The 15842-nt window shown below is 47.0% G+C and overlaps 3 protein-coding genes across 4 annotated transcripts in view; 1 reads left to right on the forward strand and 2 right to left on the reverse strand.

Annotated features, from left to right (window-relative positions):
* The window catches only part of wdr12 (WD repeat domain 12), a 7527-nt gene extending 5134 nt beyond the window's left edge, over positions 1 to 2393 (reverse strand). Inside the window, exons 1-6 of the mRNA XM_084447479.1 lie at positions 2266 to 2393; positions 1992 to 2086; positions 1462 to 1556; positions 1186 to 1292; positions 500 to 615; positions 1 to 39 (exon numbers count right to left, since the gene is read on the reverse strand). The exon at positions 1 to 39 is cut by the window's left edge and continues 116 nt beyond it. Coding sequence (XP_084303605.1) covers positions 1 to 39; positions 500 to 615; positions 1186 to 1292; positions 1462 to 1556; positions 1992 to 2086; positions 2266 to 2306 — 493 coding nt within the window. The 5' untranslated portion in view covers positions 2307 to 2393. The remainder of the gene's footprint in view (positions 40 to 499; positions 616 to 1185; positions 1293 to 1461; positions 1557 to 1991; positions 2087 to 2265) is intronic.
* A 1350-nt stretch (positions 2394 to 3743) lies between these two features.
* Positions 3744 to 9057, reverse strand: nop58 (NOP58 ribonucleoprotein homolog (yeast)). 2 transcript variants are annotated; one of them, XM_084447359.1, is made up of 15 exons: positions 8917 to 9057; positions 8411 to 8487; positions 8183 to 8235; positions 7758 to 7882; positions 7137 to 7273; positions 6873 to 6937; positions 6651 to 6785; positions 6218 to 6363; positions 5858 to 5984; positions 5358 to 5521; positions 4988 to 5122; positions 4752 to 4813; positions 4475 to 4641; positions 4206 to 4357; positions 3744 to 4087 (listed from the first exon to the last, which is right to left on the reverse strand). In XM_084447359.1, the coding sequence occupies exons 1-15, from the start codon at positions 8959 to 8961 to the stop codon at positions 4007 to 4009; spliced, it is 1671 nt and encodes a 556-aa protein (XP_084303485.1). In that variant the 5' UTR covers positions 8962 to 9057; the 3' UTR covers positions 3744 to 4006. The 2 variants fall into 2 exon arrangements, with proteins under 2 accessions (XP_084303485.1, XP_084303484.1); XM_084447358.1 differs by having other exon boundaries at positions 4206 to 4363.
* A 314-nt stretch (positions 9058 to 9371) lies between these two features.
* nufip1 (nuclear FMR1 interacting protein 1) lies at positions 9372 to 14805 on the forward strand. The gene is made up of 10 exons (XM_084446768.1): positions 9372 to 9678; positions 9820 to 9896; positions 10657 to 10758; positions 10970 to 11032; positions 11126 to 11202; positions 11999 to 12091; positions 12322 to 12536; positions 12802 to 12942; positions 13541 to 13788; positions 13913 to 14805. Exons 1-10 carry the CDS (start codon positions 9450 to 9452, stop codon positions 14636 to 14638), a joined length of 1971 nt encoding a protein of 656 aa, XP_084302894.1. The 5' UTR covers positions 9372 to 9449; the 3' UTR covers positions 14639 to 14805.
* The last annotated feature ends 1037 nt before the right edge of the window (positions 14806 to 15842 follow it).

Consider the following 15842-nt stretch of genomic DNA (forward strand, 5'->3'; position numbering starts at 1 on the left):
GGTCCAGAGAGGCCGTCAGCAGCAGGGAGGTCAGCCCATCTGCACAGAAACGGGGGTGTGCGAGTCGTGGTTAACACAGCGCACACTGAGGAATAAAGGAAGTAGGGCTGGGTAAAAAAAAAAATCTATGAATCGATTCGGAATCAAATGATTCCAAATCGATTCATGAATCCCAAAATCGATCTTTTATTTAACGAATGAATGAATAAATGCAGGAACGAATAGTTAATTAATTCATTCAATGATTCATTCATTCATTTTTTGAAATCAGTATCGATACCCAGCCCTAGTATTGATGTGTTGCATAACTTTGCAGTCATGTAATTAAGGTTACAGCAAAAAAAAAAAAAGGTTTTAGTAACACTAACCGAATCGATATTGAATCAAGATAATCGATTCTGAACCTTGTGAATCGGAATCGATTCTTGAAATTTGAATCGATACCCAGCCCTACCAGGAAGTCTGACAGACATCCCTCCTGTGACCTGTGACCTCTCACCTCTCTTGACCCAGGACACGTCCTTCACGACGTCGGTGTGTCCGGCCACCGTCATCACAGCCTTGCCCTCCAGAGACCAGATCTTCGCAGTCTTGTCATAGGAGCCCGTGAGGATCCTGCACACACACACACACACACACACACACACACACACACACGCACACGCACACGCGCACGCGCACACACACACGCACACACGCACGCACGCACACACAAAACACCGTTATCTGAGTCAATTGCAATGTTGTGGGTGTGACTGGGAGTGCGCAATATCTGCGCTGTCGTTGTGATCACCTGTACATTTGGATGAATATAGTCCCTGTTCCTCCTCTTTTATATGCTTACTACTCTGTATCTAGTGCTGGCTTTTTCTTTTCCAACCTTGCTGTAAGTTCCACTGCTGAGATGCCAAATTTCCCCCTAGGGGGATCGATAAAGTAAGTATCCGTCTGTCTCTGTCTGTCTCTCTCTGTCTGTGTGTCTGTGTGTCTCTGTCTGTCTCTGTCTGTCTCTGTCTGTCCATCTGTCTGTCCGTCTGTGTCTGTCTGTCTTCTCTCTCTCTCCTCTCCTTCTCTTCCCTCTCCTCTCCTTTCTTTCTCTCCTCTCTCTTCTCTCCTCTTTCTTTCTCTCTCCTCTTTCTTTCTCTCTCTCCTCTCTTCTTTCTTTCTCTCTCTCTCCTCTCTCACCATTCCGAGTCGGCCTCCACAGCGCTGATCCAGTCGTCGTGCATGATGCACTCCTCAGGCTGGGGCGCCGTGAATCTCTCCACATACTCAATCTCCACCACGTCTTCCTGAGAGCCACACAGACGCACACGAGCCAAACACGTCTTGTCATTTTACATTCTGCGTTGGCTACATTTGTTTTTCCTCCATTCGTTTTTTTTTCACATTGCCGTGGGAACACGTGAATGCCACCGTCACTACACCCCGAATTACTGCACTTCGCAACGTTTCTCTCACCGTTGATATGCCCTCAGCGTCCATATGGTTGGACAGAGACGTCCGAAGGAACTGACCACGAACCAGGAAGTCAAAGTCAACCTGGCTGTGGGATGCTAGAGGGACCAAACAGAAAGACTGGTAAACGGACTGCACTTATTTTCACACTTTTATCCAAATCGCTTTACACTCTCATTCACCCATTCACACACGTTCACATACCAATGGCGGCAGCTGCCATGCAAGGATAACATGCTCACTGGGAGCAATTTGGGGTTCAGTGTCTTTGCCCAAAGACAGACACTTCAACATGTGGACAGGAGGAGCTGGGATTCGAACCGCCGACCCTGCAGTCATTGGACAACCCATACCTCCTGAGCCTCATAAATAAGAGTCCTGGACAACATCCATGTCTACAAGACTCTCATCCATGTATACAAGGCTCTCATCTAATTCTTTCTACTTCTGGGGAAACCGGCTGTCAAGTCAGGGTCATCTGAAATGTGGTGGAAAAAATGGGATGTTCAAGTGAGGAAGATGTCAGCTCCCACCCTTCTTAGCCTCCAGGAGCTTGTTGATGACATTGCTGAGATCCTGTACTTCTGAGGCTGCCGGGATGGAGAATGGGACATCATCTATAGCATATCTGAGGAGAGAGGATGGTTGTTTAGTCAAAGTCACCATACACGCCCCTGTCAATGAGAAGCTAACGTTATTCCTCTTTTACCAGCTAGCTAGCTATGCTAACTATGCTAGCGTGCTGCCTAGCGAGCAAAGAATCAACTTACCAGACTCTTTCTCATCATTCGGCGTATAAGTACTTACTTTTTGTTCTCCGTGAAGAACCTGGCTTGTAACTGAGACATGTCTGTCTTGTTTTACGATTAACGTGACTACCAACTGTGAATAACGTGCTCGCTTGCCTGAGCTACTTCATAAACAGATCCATGCAGGGTCTCTCGCCATGTGGTTCAGGGACAGCCATTCTAGTCGAGCACGAACTCTGTCGACGACTTCTCATTGCTCACCTAGCAGTGTCTGAACTGTGTCTGGGGCCTATTTGCTTTGTAGGTGTGGTTTCCGGTCTATGCGGATATAGTCCAAAAACAGGTACTACCCATAAACCTACGATGCGATGCGGCAAATACTTCTTCTGGAATAGGCTACTTCGTTTGGGATGTCCATGTTTTATTCTTATTCGTAGCGAATGGCGAGACTAGGCTGCTCAATTCGGCATTTGTGTGACAGGATACCAGCGGGCTCCAGACCGGAAATCAAGCAAAGGAGAGCCTGGTGACGCGAGGCTAGGTCGATTTCTCATAAAAGATGTGTGTAGGAATGAAGGCTATACCTGGTCTAATATAGAACATGGGAGACCCCCTGCTACTCTTCTTATAACTTTATTTATAATAAGCTGTGAGAAGCTCTCAAGTCAGAATTTCATTGTATATGGTCTGTACCCTGAACATAAGAAATACACCTTTAGATATGTATGGGCCATAGACCTATTGTATGCACTATATATTTGTTTAATAAAAAGATGTGAAGAAATGCAGTCTTTCATCTTTCATATGACTTCTAAAAATCACAATTGCATTTATAGTTTGATAGTTCTCATTTGATTCACTCAGATGTTTTGTTGAAGAATCTGTAGCTCAAGTCACACAACAGTGGGAGGTGGGGAGGATAACTGCCGTTCTGGTACCATGGGCTGGTAGTAGTGGGGGGCCATGTTGGTGGTGGTATGGACATGGTAGGTAGGTACTTTATTAATCCCAGAGAGGAAATAGTTTCAACTGCCACATTAAACACAGGAGCTACTGGAAAAGGATGCAACTAATGTGGTGCCATCTTGGAATGAGTGCTAAGGTGGTGTTGGTAAGGACAACAGGTCCTCTCAGTATGTACTCAAATGTCATTTCATGAGGGAAAAAATGCTTGAGAAATGTAAATCCTAAATAAACAAGTTTTACCTTTTAAGCACTTCAGAGGGAAGGGTGTCGGTGAAACACCCTGCATGTTCTAAAACTAGAATGAGTTAAAAGTACTAAAACATAGGAACAGAATAAGCAACAAAATGACCAAATTAAAAACTCAGATATGTTTTTAATACCTCAGAGCAGAGGTTCAAAGACAGATAGCCTACCATTTAGCAGACAAAATCTAAATACCCTTTTTAAAAAGAGCTTTTTAAAGGAGAATGTTCCAAGTAAAGGTCTTGAGTGTGCACAAATAAAACCAAAGACAGTTTTACAAAGCAATATTCACTACCATCATTGATGGTTCATAATTGGGAAAGAAAATGACCTTGCATTACAACTGCCCTTTAATATAAAAGGATACAGTACACTTACAGGGCATTTTCTTTAACTCAAACATACAGTATGACTTATATAATCATCCAGACAATCTCTCTCATAACAAGACAGTAATTGTTCTGTTTATGAATGAACCGTGCCACTCTAGGACATCAGGTTCTCAGTCAAAAAAAATGGTTCTTATACAGTCGGTTCTTATACGGTGGCTGATAGACTAATACAACTAATATACATTTCATCACCATACTCTAGTCTTCCTCATCTTTAACCTCCACTTTAATGTCCTCTTTAACCTTCTTTTTCTTCTTCTTCTTCTTTTTTTCTGTTGCCTTGAGAGAAAAGGGGGAAAAAAGCCAAGTGAGTATGTTTGCAAAAGCCTCAAGTTGAAGTGCACAACAACAAAGCCATGCAGAACGAATCCCCAATCCTTCGCTATTCGTTTCTTACCTCCTCTGTGGGGGCCTCCTCCTCCACCGCTGCCTCCTCCTCCTCCACCTTCACTTCCATCACCTCCTCCTCCTCTGCTGCTGCTTTCTTGTCCTTCTTTTTCTTCTTCTTCTTGGGAGGTTCTTCTACTGCCGTTTCTGGTTCCGCCGTTTCTGGTTCTGAGGAAAAAGCGGAGTGTCACACGGCGCGGGTGCAGCGTACAACAATGGTCGTCACCAACGTTCCATGTTGTTGTTGTTGATCTATCCGTCGCCCGTTACTACACTCACCCTCGGCTGCCGGTTCCTTCTTGTGTTTCTTGGTCTTGGCTCGGACCGGCGTCGCTACCTCTTCTACCTCTTCCGGCTCGACTTCCGGCTCGACCTCCTCAAACTTTCTCTTCTTCGAGGTGGAGGGGAGCGTCGAGTCGCCCGAGGGGTCGTACACTTTGACGTCGCTGAGGGAGACAAGGGATTTTCTTAGCAAATGTACAATTTCACTAGTGGATCACCAAATCCCTTTCACACAAAAAGTAATGTTGATACTTGATAACGACCCCCAACTCACCTCTTGTGCTGATATTTGTCAGCCTTGGCCATAGCTTTCCCCGTTCCACTGATTCGTCTGATCTGTGGAGAAAATGGAGCAAATCAATCATCGATGACCCATCAATCTTATGGCGTTTGAAAGAATTTTTACTTTCTTACTGACAGACCACCTCCAAAGACACCAACTGCTCAAATGGATTCTTATAAATCGAAGAAGAAACAAAGAACCGATGATGAGCTTGCCGCTGCACTTACTCCTTTGTCCTCCAGGTGGCGGAGTCTAGCCTCCAGCTTGGCACGGTTTTCAACACCCATCGAGGCGTTCGTGTCTTCGCCCAGGGCGTCGTAGCGGATGGCTAGGGACGCCTTGGCTGCTAGCATTCTGGAGATCTTAACGGGAGAAGAAGACCGACGTTAAACGTGACATGCAGAGCATGGCAGTCATTTTGTAGTTAGAGGGGGGGAAAAAGTGTGTGGGCGACAGGAAAATGTATTTGGCAGGGAAGCCAACGCCGTGGACAACGTCCAACCCTGCACTAACGCACGATCCTGTTAGTCAGCATGTGACCGCCTAAAACCACGGACCAAGCGTCTGACCTATCAGTGGGTCAGTATTGCCCCTCACCTTGCCCTTGTTCTTGGCTGTGGTCTGGCCCACGAGGGAGGCGTGGTAGATGAGGCCGTACTTGGGCGTGTCCCGGCGGGTCTTCAGGGCTCGGAACAGGGCCTTCTCGGCCCCCAGGATCTGCACCGTGGAGGCCGGGTGTTTCGCCAGATTCAACAGAGACCCTATCGACGGGACATCACACAAGACAGCGCTCACGTTTAGCTTTGGGATAGGGAGCCTTCGCCCGGTTATGGTACATTCCCCAGCGGATTATCAAAATACAAAATGGCTACCAATTTAACAGTCCTAATACGTTCCCATTTGTGTTGCTGTATTAGTACAAGCTCAGATGAGGTAGTGACTTAAAACCATCAGGTATTTTCAGGTAGAGTGACGTATAGTCATCATCATCACTGCTCGTTTTCAGTTACGTGTTTGTGCCTTTCTGTGATAGGGTACCTGCTGATGACCAAAGAAACAAAACTGCGTGCGATTGGCTGGAGCGTGGAGTGACTCACCTGCGTGCGCGATGAGGCGTGCGCCCACCAGCTCTCCCACCAGCACCGTCAGGTTGGGGGCGATCGCCATCATGCGGTTCTTCAGGTAGTCGTAGAGCTGCGCGCGGTACTCCGAGATGTCGATCACCTGGTCAGGACACACAACATGTGTGAATGTTTGACAAGACGACAATGGCGCCCCGACTACCTTGAGGGCAAAATTTCGCTTGATGATGCCCCGGGTGTGTCGAGATGTGTGTGACAGTTCAGATGAGGTAGTGACTGAAAAACCCACATGGTCTGTTTCAGGAAAGGACAAATATGTCGTCATCATCACCACTGCCGGCGTTTCTACTCTTAGATTAGGGTGGCGGTGCGTACCTGGTCGCACAGGTGCATGATATTGCCGATGTCCTCCTCAGACACCTCGGTTCCCATGGAGATCTCGGCGGCCAGTTTGACCTCGGCCTCGACCTCTTCGGGGAGCAACTCTGATAGGTCGGTGGTTGCCACGTTGGTGCGGACGCCTAAGGGTGAAGGGAAGCTCAGAAGGTCATTTAAGAAAGAAAGAAACTATCCATCTATCTACCTACCTATCCATCCATCCATCCATCCATCCATCTATCTATCTATCTATCTATCTATCCATCCATCCATCCATCCATCCATCCATCCATCCATCTACTAATCCATCTATCTATCCATCCATCTATCCATCTACCAATCCATCTATCCATCTATCCAACCCCAACCAGGGGCAAGATGTCCAACGATGACTTGGTCATCAGGAGTTCTGGTCTTCGTGTGTACGCACCGATCTTCCGGACGCTCTTGCAGTACGCCAGGTTGTCTGTGATGATTTTTCCCAGCTCGGGGAAGTGCCAGCCGTACCACTCTCTGCACCGCATGATGTAGTTGTTCAGCTCCTTATCTAGGTCGTCCAGGAGAGCTGGGGGGAGATGGCGAAAAACCAAGAGATTAGCCCAAAGCCTGTTGTTATAGGGGTAGAAAATATCGAGGAGGCAAGTATGCTTACAGATGGCTTGAACGATCATGGTGTCCACCTTGTCCGGGCTGAACTTCAGCTTGTAGCGGGACAAACTATGGAAAAACAATAACGGTAGAATGTGGTTAAAACAAACAACAAAAAGCTTAAAGCAGCCTCGGTGGTAGTGACGAATGCTGAGGGAAATCTACATGATTTCCAGTCAGCAAAAGACAATCAGAGGCAGCTTACTAGAGTTTCCATTCTTACAATATGCTTATTAAGTGTTCGGCGTGGGCGTGTGCGACGCTGTACCTGTGAGCCAATCCCAGGGACATGGCGGCGATCTCGCGGGGAGGCAGTCCGGTGATCAGTGCCTCCATTTGGTTCCTGATACCCCTCATCAGCTCTGCTATCGCAGGGCTGTGCACACAGCTGAGGTTCAGCTTGTCCTACAAGAGAGATTCGAGGTCAGTCTTGCATTGCATCGACTTGCGCTTGTGCCCGACTAGGGATGTTAACAGTCAATCGACTATCGATTAATCGCCAATAAGAATTTACTCAAGTAAGATTTGGTTACTCAATTAATTGCTTGTTAATGCAACAGAACTTTTTGCAAACGAACGTTATCAACGGGAGTTGTGTGAAATGTAATCACGATTTAAGCTCTGACTGCACATGAGGGCGCCCCGCCATGTAGTGAAGGCTAATCGGGATGCTGGGAAATTTCAACTACACAGCGGAAGCGAAAAAATGAAGCGAGCAAAGCGCAGTCCAGCGTGGGACGTTCTTATCGATTAATCTACTATCGTTAAATAAATAAATAGATAAATTTAACAGTTATCGATTAATAAAAAACCTTGAAATTTGCAACCCTTTGCCCGACTGTTGAGGCTAAAATGGCCGCTTCCTGTCCACACAGTGGGGTTCAGTCACCTTGATGACTCCTCCGAGTTTAACATCGCTGATGGCGAGCTGCTCGTGAGCGTCTTTGGCCACCACTTTCTTCAGGATTTTCTTCAGGCTCTTCCCGATCTTCCCCTCTGTCATGGCGGTCGCAGCTGTGCACAGGTGGGAGAGATACGTGAGGGGGACGAATGCAAACATGACAGGGGATTTTCCAGACCTAGAATAGAGAGGATTCATTTGGGAGCGTGTTTTGCCTGCCGAAATTAAATCCTATATCTCATACACGCTGCGGACGTCTCGGTGGTAGTGACGAAACTGCTGAATTACCTCACACTCAAGTCAGACACAAGAGACGCATCATGGACGACACAGCTCTGTACCTGGAGAGAACCATTACCACCACAGACGCACGCGCGTGGGAACAGACAAGGAACAGGGTCATGTGACTTTACCTGCCAATGCCTCTGTGGTGTCTTGGAATTTCTCAAAGTGCTTCAACTTCACACTGGAAGGGATAAAGAACAGTTCGATTAATTAAGATTATTAATTAATTATTAATTAAATCAATTGAGAGGTTAAGAGGTCAAAATACAGGACAAACAAAACAAATACTGTCCAGTGTGGGCAACACGCTTGTGAACACAAGGACCACTGATGAATGATCATTGATGAATACTCACACTTTGTTGGCTTTCTCTGTTGTCTCAAACTCCTTCCACAGACTGTCGACCTCTTGAAGTTTCGACTCATCTAGAACCTGTGTGACAAAGGATATTTATCTAAGACTATCAAATAAATATGAAAAAGGAATCAACTCCGGCTACCCAACCCGAGGGCCATGGGTTCCCCAATACATCCATGGGTTCCCCAATACATCCATGGGTTCCCCAATACATCCATGGGTTCCCACATGGGGCCCCAGCACGAGGTAACCACAAATGTATAAGTTATCCAACACTAGCAATAACTAGCAGAGGATCACACCTTCCCGATTTAACTCATCCAGCAACAAAAAACAAGACATTTAAATAAAACTGTGCATAGATTCAGATACTCCCAAGTGGAGTCAAGATGTTATCTAGCTGTGCAACGTGGTGATAGCAGGCCCAGTCCACGTTAGCTTGCTAGCCCGCTAGCATGCAACACTAGAAATGTTACTTTTGCTGAATGTTTTGCAAATACTGACCTTGAAGATGGCATAACCAGCTGCGGTCTCAAATAAAACGAGCATTTTGAAGCTTTGTCACTCCCTAAACTATAAAGATGTTGCTCTCCAAGAGAGCTTACACGTCCTTAGAAAGAAACACCGCTATCACGGTGCACCAACTTCTCCGGAGTGAGAAATGCAGCATGTCGGTCTCTACACGCGGTGAAGAAGTCCGTGACCCGGAAACACTTCGTCTTGGTGTTGAATAAGTGATCAAGTTATAGTTTATATTTTTTATTTTCACGCATGTTTGTGGATATAGTGGTTATAGTAATATACAAAATAAAAAAAATAAAAAAAATAATACACACTAGTCGTTATTTCAATCGTTAAAACTTACTTAATGTACTTCCGCTTGCTGATTGACGGAAATGAGGACAGAGGGACCATGCACATGTAAACTGGAGCAAAATACACATGTGAGCGATGTTCACCAGTGATAACGTGAATGTAGTAGTTTTGCAGACGTATTTCAGAAACACAGTTCCCAGCAGCAAAAAGGACTCTGCACCATGAGTGATTTTAGCAACTACCCTCCTCCGGATTTCGGCAGTCCGCCTCCAAGTTCAATGATAAGACCACCGACATTCCTGAACCAGCAACCCCCCAACAGCAACTTTGATCCGGGCATGTGGAACTGGTACGAGCCCCCATCCACCCCCTGGGGCTACAACGCTCAGGCACACTGGCACGGTGGGGGACCCCCTGGTCGAGAAGACTATGGACCCGGCCGCTTTCAGCGTGAGTAGATTGAGGCTTGGGGAAAGATTAGGCCCGGCTGTTTTGTTTGTGTCCTGCATCTTTGTCCGCTTGACCCTCTCCAACCTCTTATCCAGCCATTAGGCCTTCCTAATATTATGTTGCTGACCTCAACCTTTGCAGGGCAGAACTTCCATCGTGGTGGCCATCGAGGTGGAAAACACAGTCCTCATGGTCCTCCCAACAACCATGGAAAAAAGGTAATCACACCTCACCAATATAACTTGGGCTACTTAAAAAAAACAGACCAGAGTAATTGACACACACATTACATATTATTGTGAGCAGCGACACTGCACACACGCAACCTTCGGGGGGTGGAAATTGGTCCTCCTCCGGTGGCAGCCATTATTCATGGCGCCCGGAGACCAAGTCCAAGTGCTCAGTCCAAGTCAGGGAGCAGACTGAAGAGCATCTGTTCTTCTGCATGTTTTTCGTATTGGGTTCTTTGGGAGGACTTGTGGGTTAGTAGCCAGGTATCCATAGAGTATCCGTTTAAGCCTACATCCCATAATGTCATTACCTCCACCCCAGCGACGGGGTCACAGGGCAAGGGGATATGTTTTCGTTGGCGTGTTGTTTGGTTGGTTGGTTCTTTAGAAGGATTATGAAAAAACGACCAGACCGAAACTTGGTGGAAGGATGTAGCATGGGCCAACTTAGAACCCATTCAACAAGCCCAAGTCCACAAGCCGCCCAAACACGACCGGCCATTCACCTCCATTCAATTTTTGGACTTGGGCTCAGGAGCAAAATGTCTTGGCATGGGAAGGTCACAAAGACACGGGTTTGGACTGACATAAAGCTCTCGACCTAACGAATGCAGCAATACCAAACATGTCCTGCTCGCACACGTGCGCACGCACAGAGCCACGAAATGCATTTATGAGCGGAGGTCTGTGCTCTCCGAGAACTATTTCTAGTTAGATTCTGAAGTTGTTGTGTTCTTCTATCTGCCAGCGCAAGAGGAAGGAACCAGAATTTTCCCATTTCTGTGACACCTGTGACAGAGGCTTCAAAAATCAAGAAAGTTATGACGAACATGTTGCTCAACATGTCAAGGTAACTATTCATTTCGATTTAATACAACTATTAGTATTTTGAAGGCAAAATGTATATTTGTCATATCAACGCAACACACGGATACAAAAGAAGCAAACACTTCAATGTAGCCTACACAAACGGCTTCACATGTTGTCCACAAACAGCTTCACATGTTTATGACTAAAATTATGGGAAGATGAAGATTAAATAATGTTTTTTTCTTTCTTAGTGTTCTGTTGAAGACTGCAGTTTCACGGCTCACGAGAAGCTGGTGAATATTCACTGGAGAAATGTAAGTGGACGCACCAAACCCCAGCTGTCCAAATATATATTTTTTAGACATTTCATTATTGTTGAACTCCTCTCTCTCCTCTCCCTGCGATAGAACCATGCCCCAGGAGCGAGACGGATCCAGCTGGACACCCCAGACGACATCGCACAGTGGAGAGAAGAGAGACGCAGGTTAGTAGAGGTGCAAATCAAATCAAACTTTATTTATATAGCGCATTTCATACACAGAGGCAACACAATGCGCTTTACAGAGCAATGGGGTGGGGGGCATAGGTCCCACCCCTACATATTCCAGAGGGAAGCAAAAAAATAATAATTCACCCGGGGGCCAGAAAAGTGAGCTGTAAAAATTCTTCCCTGACCTCTCTCAACGAGACGATATATTTTTTCTTAAATATTGCAGTTTGGCTTTCTAGCACCGTAGCATTTTCTGTGGTGGAGAGTGTAGTGATGCTAGCAAAGGTGTTCTCTCATTAGTCTGGTGTTCTGTGCCATGCAAGATCGGTTTTGCATAGTTTGCAGCTAACACACTTTTCACTTGAGTTCAATGTGAAGTGCCCTCATACCATATGATGTTGGTATACAGTTTTCTCTGCCTCCGCCATGTTTTAAATGTTTTTTTTCTTCTTTAAGTGCCACACCCAGCTCCGCGACACCGCGTTTGACAACATACGCTCAACGAATCGATCATTAAATTAGTTCCCTAGTTTTTATAATAGTTTCGATTTCATCAAGTCGCAGCCCTACAAGTTAGTACTTGAGGTTTTATCGCATAGATGTTGCTTTGCTCCAAGAGACCTGATAGAATTTACTAAGCCTTGGACTCTCAAATACTTTAGGCCAAGTCATTGTCACAAAAATGCACTAGGGGGAGCTGTGGACCAGTGTTGCATGATGATACCCTTTGAGAGTGCACTACACATAAAGGCTGGGTTTACAGTCTTAGTAAGGTTTGTTCGTCTTGCAGAAACTACCCAACTCTGCAGAATTTGGAGAAGAAGAAGAAAATGATGGCAGCCCGGGAGGAGAGAGGAGAAGTTCTGGAGACTGCGCAGTTTGGGTATGTGTTTCTCTCCAGTGTTTAACATGTCATTTTAAGCTCATAACCATAAGATTGTAGTGACATAAATCCCCCCCCCCCCACCCACGGTCCAAAAAACCAAATGTTTAAGTTTTTCCCTCCCTCAAATCAAGACATTAGCCGACAAAAAGTATGGTGGATATGGGTTTTTATACCTTGCAATTCTGTGATGCTAAAAGCTAATCTGTTCACATGCGTTGTGTTGCCAGGCGGATGAGAGGCAGAGGTGACAGGGGTGGCAGAGGTGACAGAGGTGACAGAGGTGGCAGAGGGGGTGGCCGGCAGAGAGGAGGCTTCCAGAGGGGCAGGTGGTCCAGAGCCGGCCCTCAGCGCCCAGAGGGCGAAGGGGCGGAGCGGCCGCCGCCCCTCACACAACCCCCCAGGGAGGGCGACCCCCTCGGGGCTCTCGCCAACAGCGACCCGGGTGAGTGACCCAGAGAGGACGCAGTGACGGAGCAACTTAAAACAACAACAGCAGATCAGAAAAGGCTTCATCAAGACCAATAATAAAGAGTGTCAACAAGCAACAATCTGACAAGAAGCCCAGACAGAGTCTGTGATGACTACCGAACCACAGCTCCCTTATCTACTATGAACTTGAATATAATCTTGAGAACAATCTTGTCAGATTGTTGCTTCCCTTCAGAAAGTCTGTAAGAAGGTGTAACGATATTGTATTCGCCTTTCAGACTCTGACAGAGATGAGCCGGATGACGACGTGAAGCAGAGCGGAATAACGGTCGCCCCCAAACAGATGACCTCCGCGTTGGGGTCACTGGTGGCCAGCTATGGCTCTATGACCGAGAGTGACAGTGACCAGGAACCAGAGGGTGAGTTGACACACGCTCACAGGGTAATAGCATGGAGGTAAGGGTCAAAGTCAACTCTCGGCGCTCTATTCAGGGCTAAGCAGAGGTGTAGTGGAGAGTATACGAAGTATACACACTTCTTTATCCATGCACCCACAGTATATACACTTCTTTAGTTGGGAGTATAGCCACTTCTTTAGTTGGAGTATAGCCACTTCTCTAGTTGGAGTATAGCCACTTCTTTAGTTGGAGTATAGCCATTTCTTTTGTTGGAGTATAGCCACTTCTTTAGTTGGAGTATAGCCACTTCTTTAGTTGGAGTACAGCCACTTCCTTAGTCACCACGCTCGTTTGCAAGCACGCCACTCGTTTGCAATTGCATTTAAATGTCAACTGTCTGTTTTCACAATACGGAGGCCTGTTGGCATGTGTGTAGGTTACACAAACGACAAACGTCATTCGTGATGCCATCGCATCTTTCCAGATGTTGGCCGTTTCGACGGGACATTAAAAGGACGACAAGTGCGAGGAGAACGATGTCAGTTTTCGCGCCTTGACGTTTTTGGGGGAATTTCCATCAATAAAATGATCCTGATGTCCTTTTGTCTCCGCGTCTCAGACCTCCCCATCCAAAAAGCTAGCCAGCTGCTGGAAGAGAACCAGGCCATCCTGACGTCCTTGGCAGCGAGGCCCCAGAACAGCGCACCCTCTCCGGGGAAGAGCGCGAGCGCCCACCCTGGCGCTCCCCCTCACATTCCTCCAGGCAGGGGAGGGAGAGGGAGAGGGGGCCGCGGAAAGTGGGGCGGCAGAGGAGGACGGCAAAACATGGACACCCCCCAACAGCGACGGGCCACTCTGCTGGAGATGGTAAGACCCTGGGATCTGAACGGGCGGATTCTCAGTGAGATTTCCATTCGCGGAAGTTGAAATAGTTTTCAAAGCCCCGACGTAAAACGGTAACGGCTCCTTCTTTTGTTTTCAACCCTGCCAGTTGCTGGCCCCGGACATCCGCCACGAGAGGAACGTTCTCCTGCAGTGCGTCCGCTACGTCGTCCGAAACAATTTCTTCGGGCTGGAGGTTAAAGGTCAGAAGGAGCCAGAGGGGAGAGGGGTGACCACGGAAGAAAGAGCGACGGAGCGCCCGAGAGGGTCGCTCCTCCACGCCTCTTCCGCGGCCGTTAGCGACGCGTCCTCCGCAGAGGCGACAAACAGCCAGGCGAGGTCATCGGACGAAGCGAGCGAGGAAGCGCGAGCCGGCTGCCGAGGGTCAAAGGCGGCGGCCATTTTGAGTCGTCCAGATGTACTCCCCGAGGAGAAGCCAAGTGTCGCCTCAGGCGCTCGGGTCACGGATGCAGTGGTTGACCGCAGCACGGCGCATGAAGACCAGCGCCACCCCCGCCCCGTTCACAAAGACCCGAACCAGGATGAGAACACCGAGGGACATCCAGCCCCCTCACACCAGCACGGGGTCACTTCGATGGACGTCGCTGTCAATAGTGGAGAAAGTTCAGAAAGCAGCTCGTCTCAGGTGGCAGCAGCAGAGAATGTGCCGGATCAAGACCGAGCACCGAGCCTCATGCCAGTTGAGAAAGAAAGGGGTCATGGAGGTAGCACAGCTGTCCTTGATTCGACCTCTAGACGCGAGGTGACACCCACGGTTTCAATTTATGACGACGAGATATGGGAGATCTCTAGTGTGAATACAGAAGACTCATGATGAAGATGTTCTTGATTATGAATAGAGACTCTATGAGGTTTTGAGGACCAGGTCCCAAAACCAGTCACTTTCCAAACAGATTCTAAGAAAAGTGTCTTGCTGTATTTGCCATCCTTGTTTATGCATTTTGACCTTGAGCCATCTGTAATATTCAGGCAGGTTTTATGTGTCCCTGTGTTAATATGCACATATCACATATGTACTGTACAATTACTGTACTTTTTTTTGTCGAAATGGAAATAAATATAACAAAAGATATAACAAAAGACAAAAGGAGTATTCTTATTGTTTACATAATGTGCCATGAGAGGTCGAAGCATAGGTGGAACGTTTACAAGCTTACATTGGATACAGCGCCAATGTTTACACTATCGAGCATTGCACAACCTTTGGAGTTGAGCTTCAGAGAACTTTTACATAACTCAGCTTTTTTTTTTCTCTCTCTCGGTGCATATGGCATGTCTACAATAGGAATGCTCACACGCTCGCTGACAGACTGATGGGCTTGCCTTCACTCTTTGACTTAGCCCTGCCCTTTACGGTTGAATGGTCAAACACCACACACCCTGTGTCTTAACACTCGGCAGGGTACTTGTTGCTTGTAGGTGTGGAGGGAAAGGGAACAGCCCTCTAGGGCAGATCAGTGTCAAATCCGAACGATTGTTCCACTTCGATGAATGTCTTAATTATTTAATTAAACAAATTAAACAATTTAAAATTATCTATGACGGCCTAAGCAACAAGAGGCACACCCAAAACTGATGGGCTGTTTCTATTCTTATCTGTGTCTTACTGGCAAAGTTAACCCTATCTCAGCTACCCAGATAAACAGCAAAATGTAGGATTCATCACCAGCTTAGCTTAAAACCAGTTTGTTGGACACGGTTGAGCTGATAGCACCAATGTCAGCACTCAATTGAACCATAACTATAAACATTATAAAATAAACACATTACAATCTTGAGAAAGAATGCGAGAAGTGATACAGATGTCTAGTTTAAAGGTTCGGTAAACAAACCGATCCAGGATCAGATTTAGGACTAGGGGGGTCTCTTGCACATGCGCAGTAGCCGTGTTTGCATGCCCTCCTCCCTCTGCTAGGCTTGCTTGTGCTGGAAAGGGTCCACAGCATTGAGGATGATACAGCAATCGTAGAAGGTGATACCGAGCTGGACTAAACCCATTTTGCCAGCGCACAGACGGA

This window comes from Borostomias antarcticus (genome assembly GCF_949987555.1).
Source record: "Borostomias antarcticus genome assembly, chromosome: 12".
NCBI classification, from domain to species: domain Eukaryota; kingdom Metazoa; phylum Chordata; class Actinopteri; order Stomiiformes; family Stomiidae; genus Borostomias; species Borostomias antarcticus.

Excerpts from the sequence above, each read along its gene's own strand:
- nop58 (XM_084447358.1), bottom strand. The coding sequence starts at position 8,961 with ATGCTCGTTTTATTTGAGACCGCAGCTGGTTATGCCATCTTCAAG. Across the intron at positions 8,236-8,410 it reads ACAGAGAAAGCCAACAAAGT|TGTGAAGTTGAAGCACTTTG; the intron begins GTGAGTATTCAT and ends TATCCCTTCCAG. Across the intron at positions 7,274-7,757 it reads AACTCGGAGGAGTCATCAAG|GACAAGCTGAACCTCAGCTG; the intron begins GTGACTGAACCC and ends TCTCTCTTGTAG.
- nufip1 (XM_084446768.1), top strand. The coding sequence starts at position 9,450 with ATGAGTGATTTTAGCAACTACCCTCCTCCGGATTTCGGCAGTCCGCCT. Across the intron at positions 9,679-9,819 it reads TGGACCCGGCCGCTTTCAGC|GGCAGAACTTCCATCGTGGT; the intron begins GTGAGTAGATTG and ends CAACCTTTGCAG. Across the intron at positions 12,092-12,321 it reads CTGGAGACTGCGCAGTTTGG|GCGGATGAGAGGCAGAGGTG; the intron begins GTATGTGTTTCT and ends TTGTGTTGCCAG.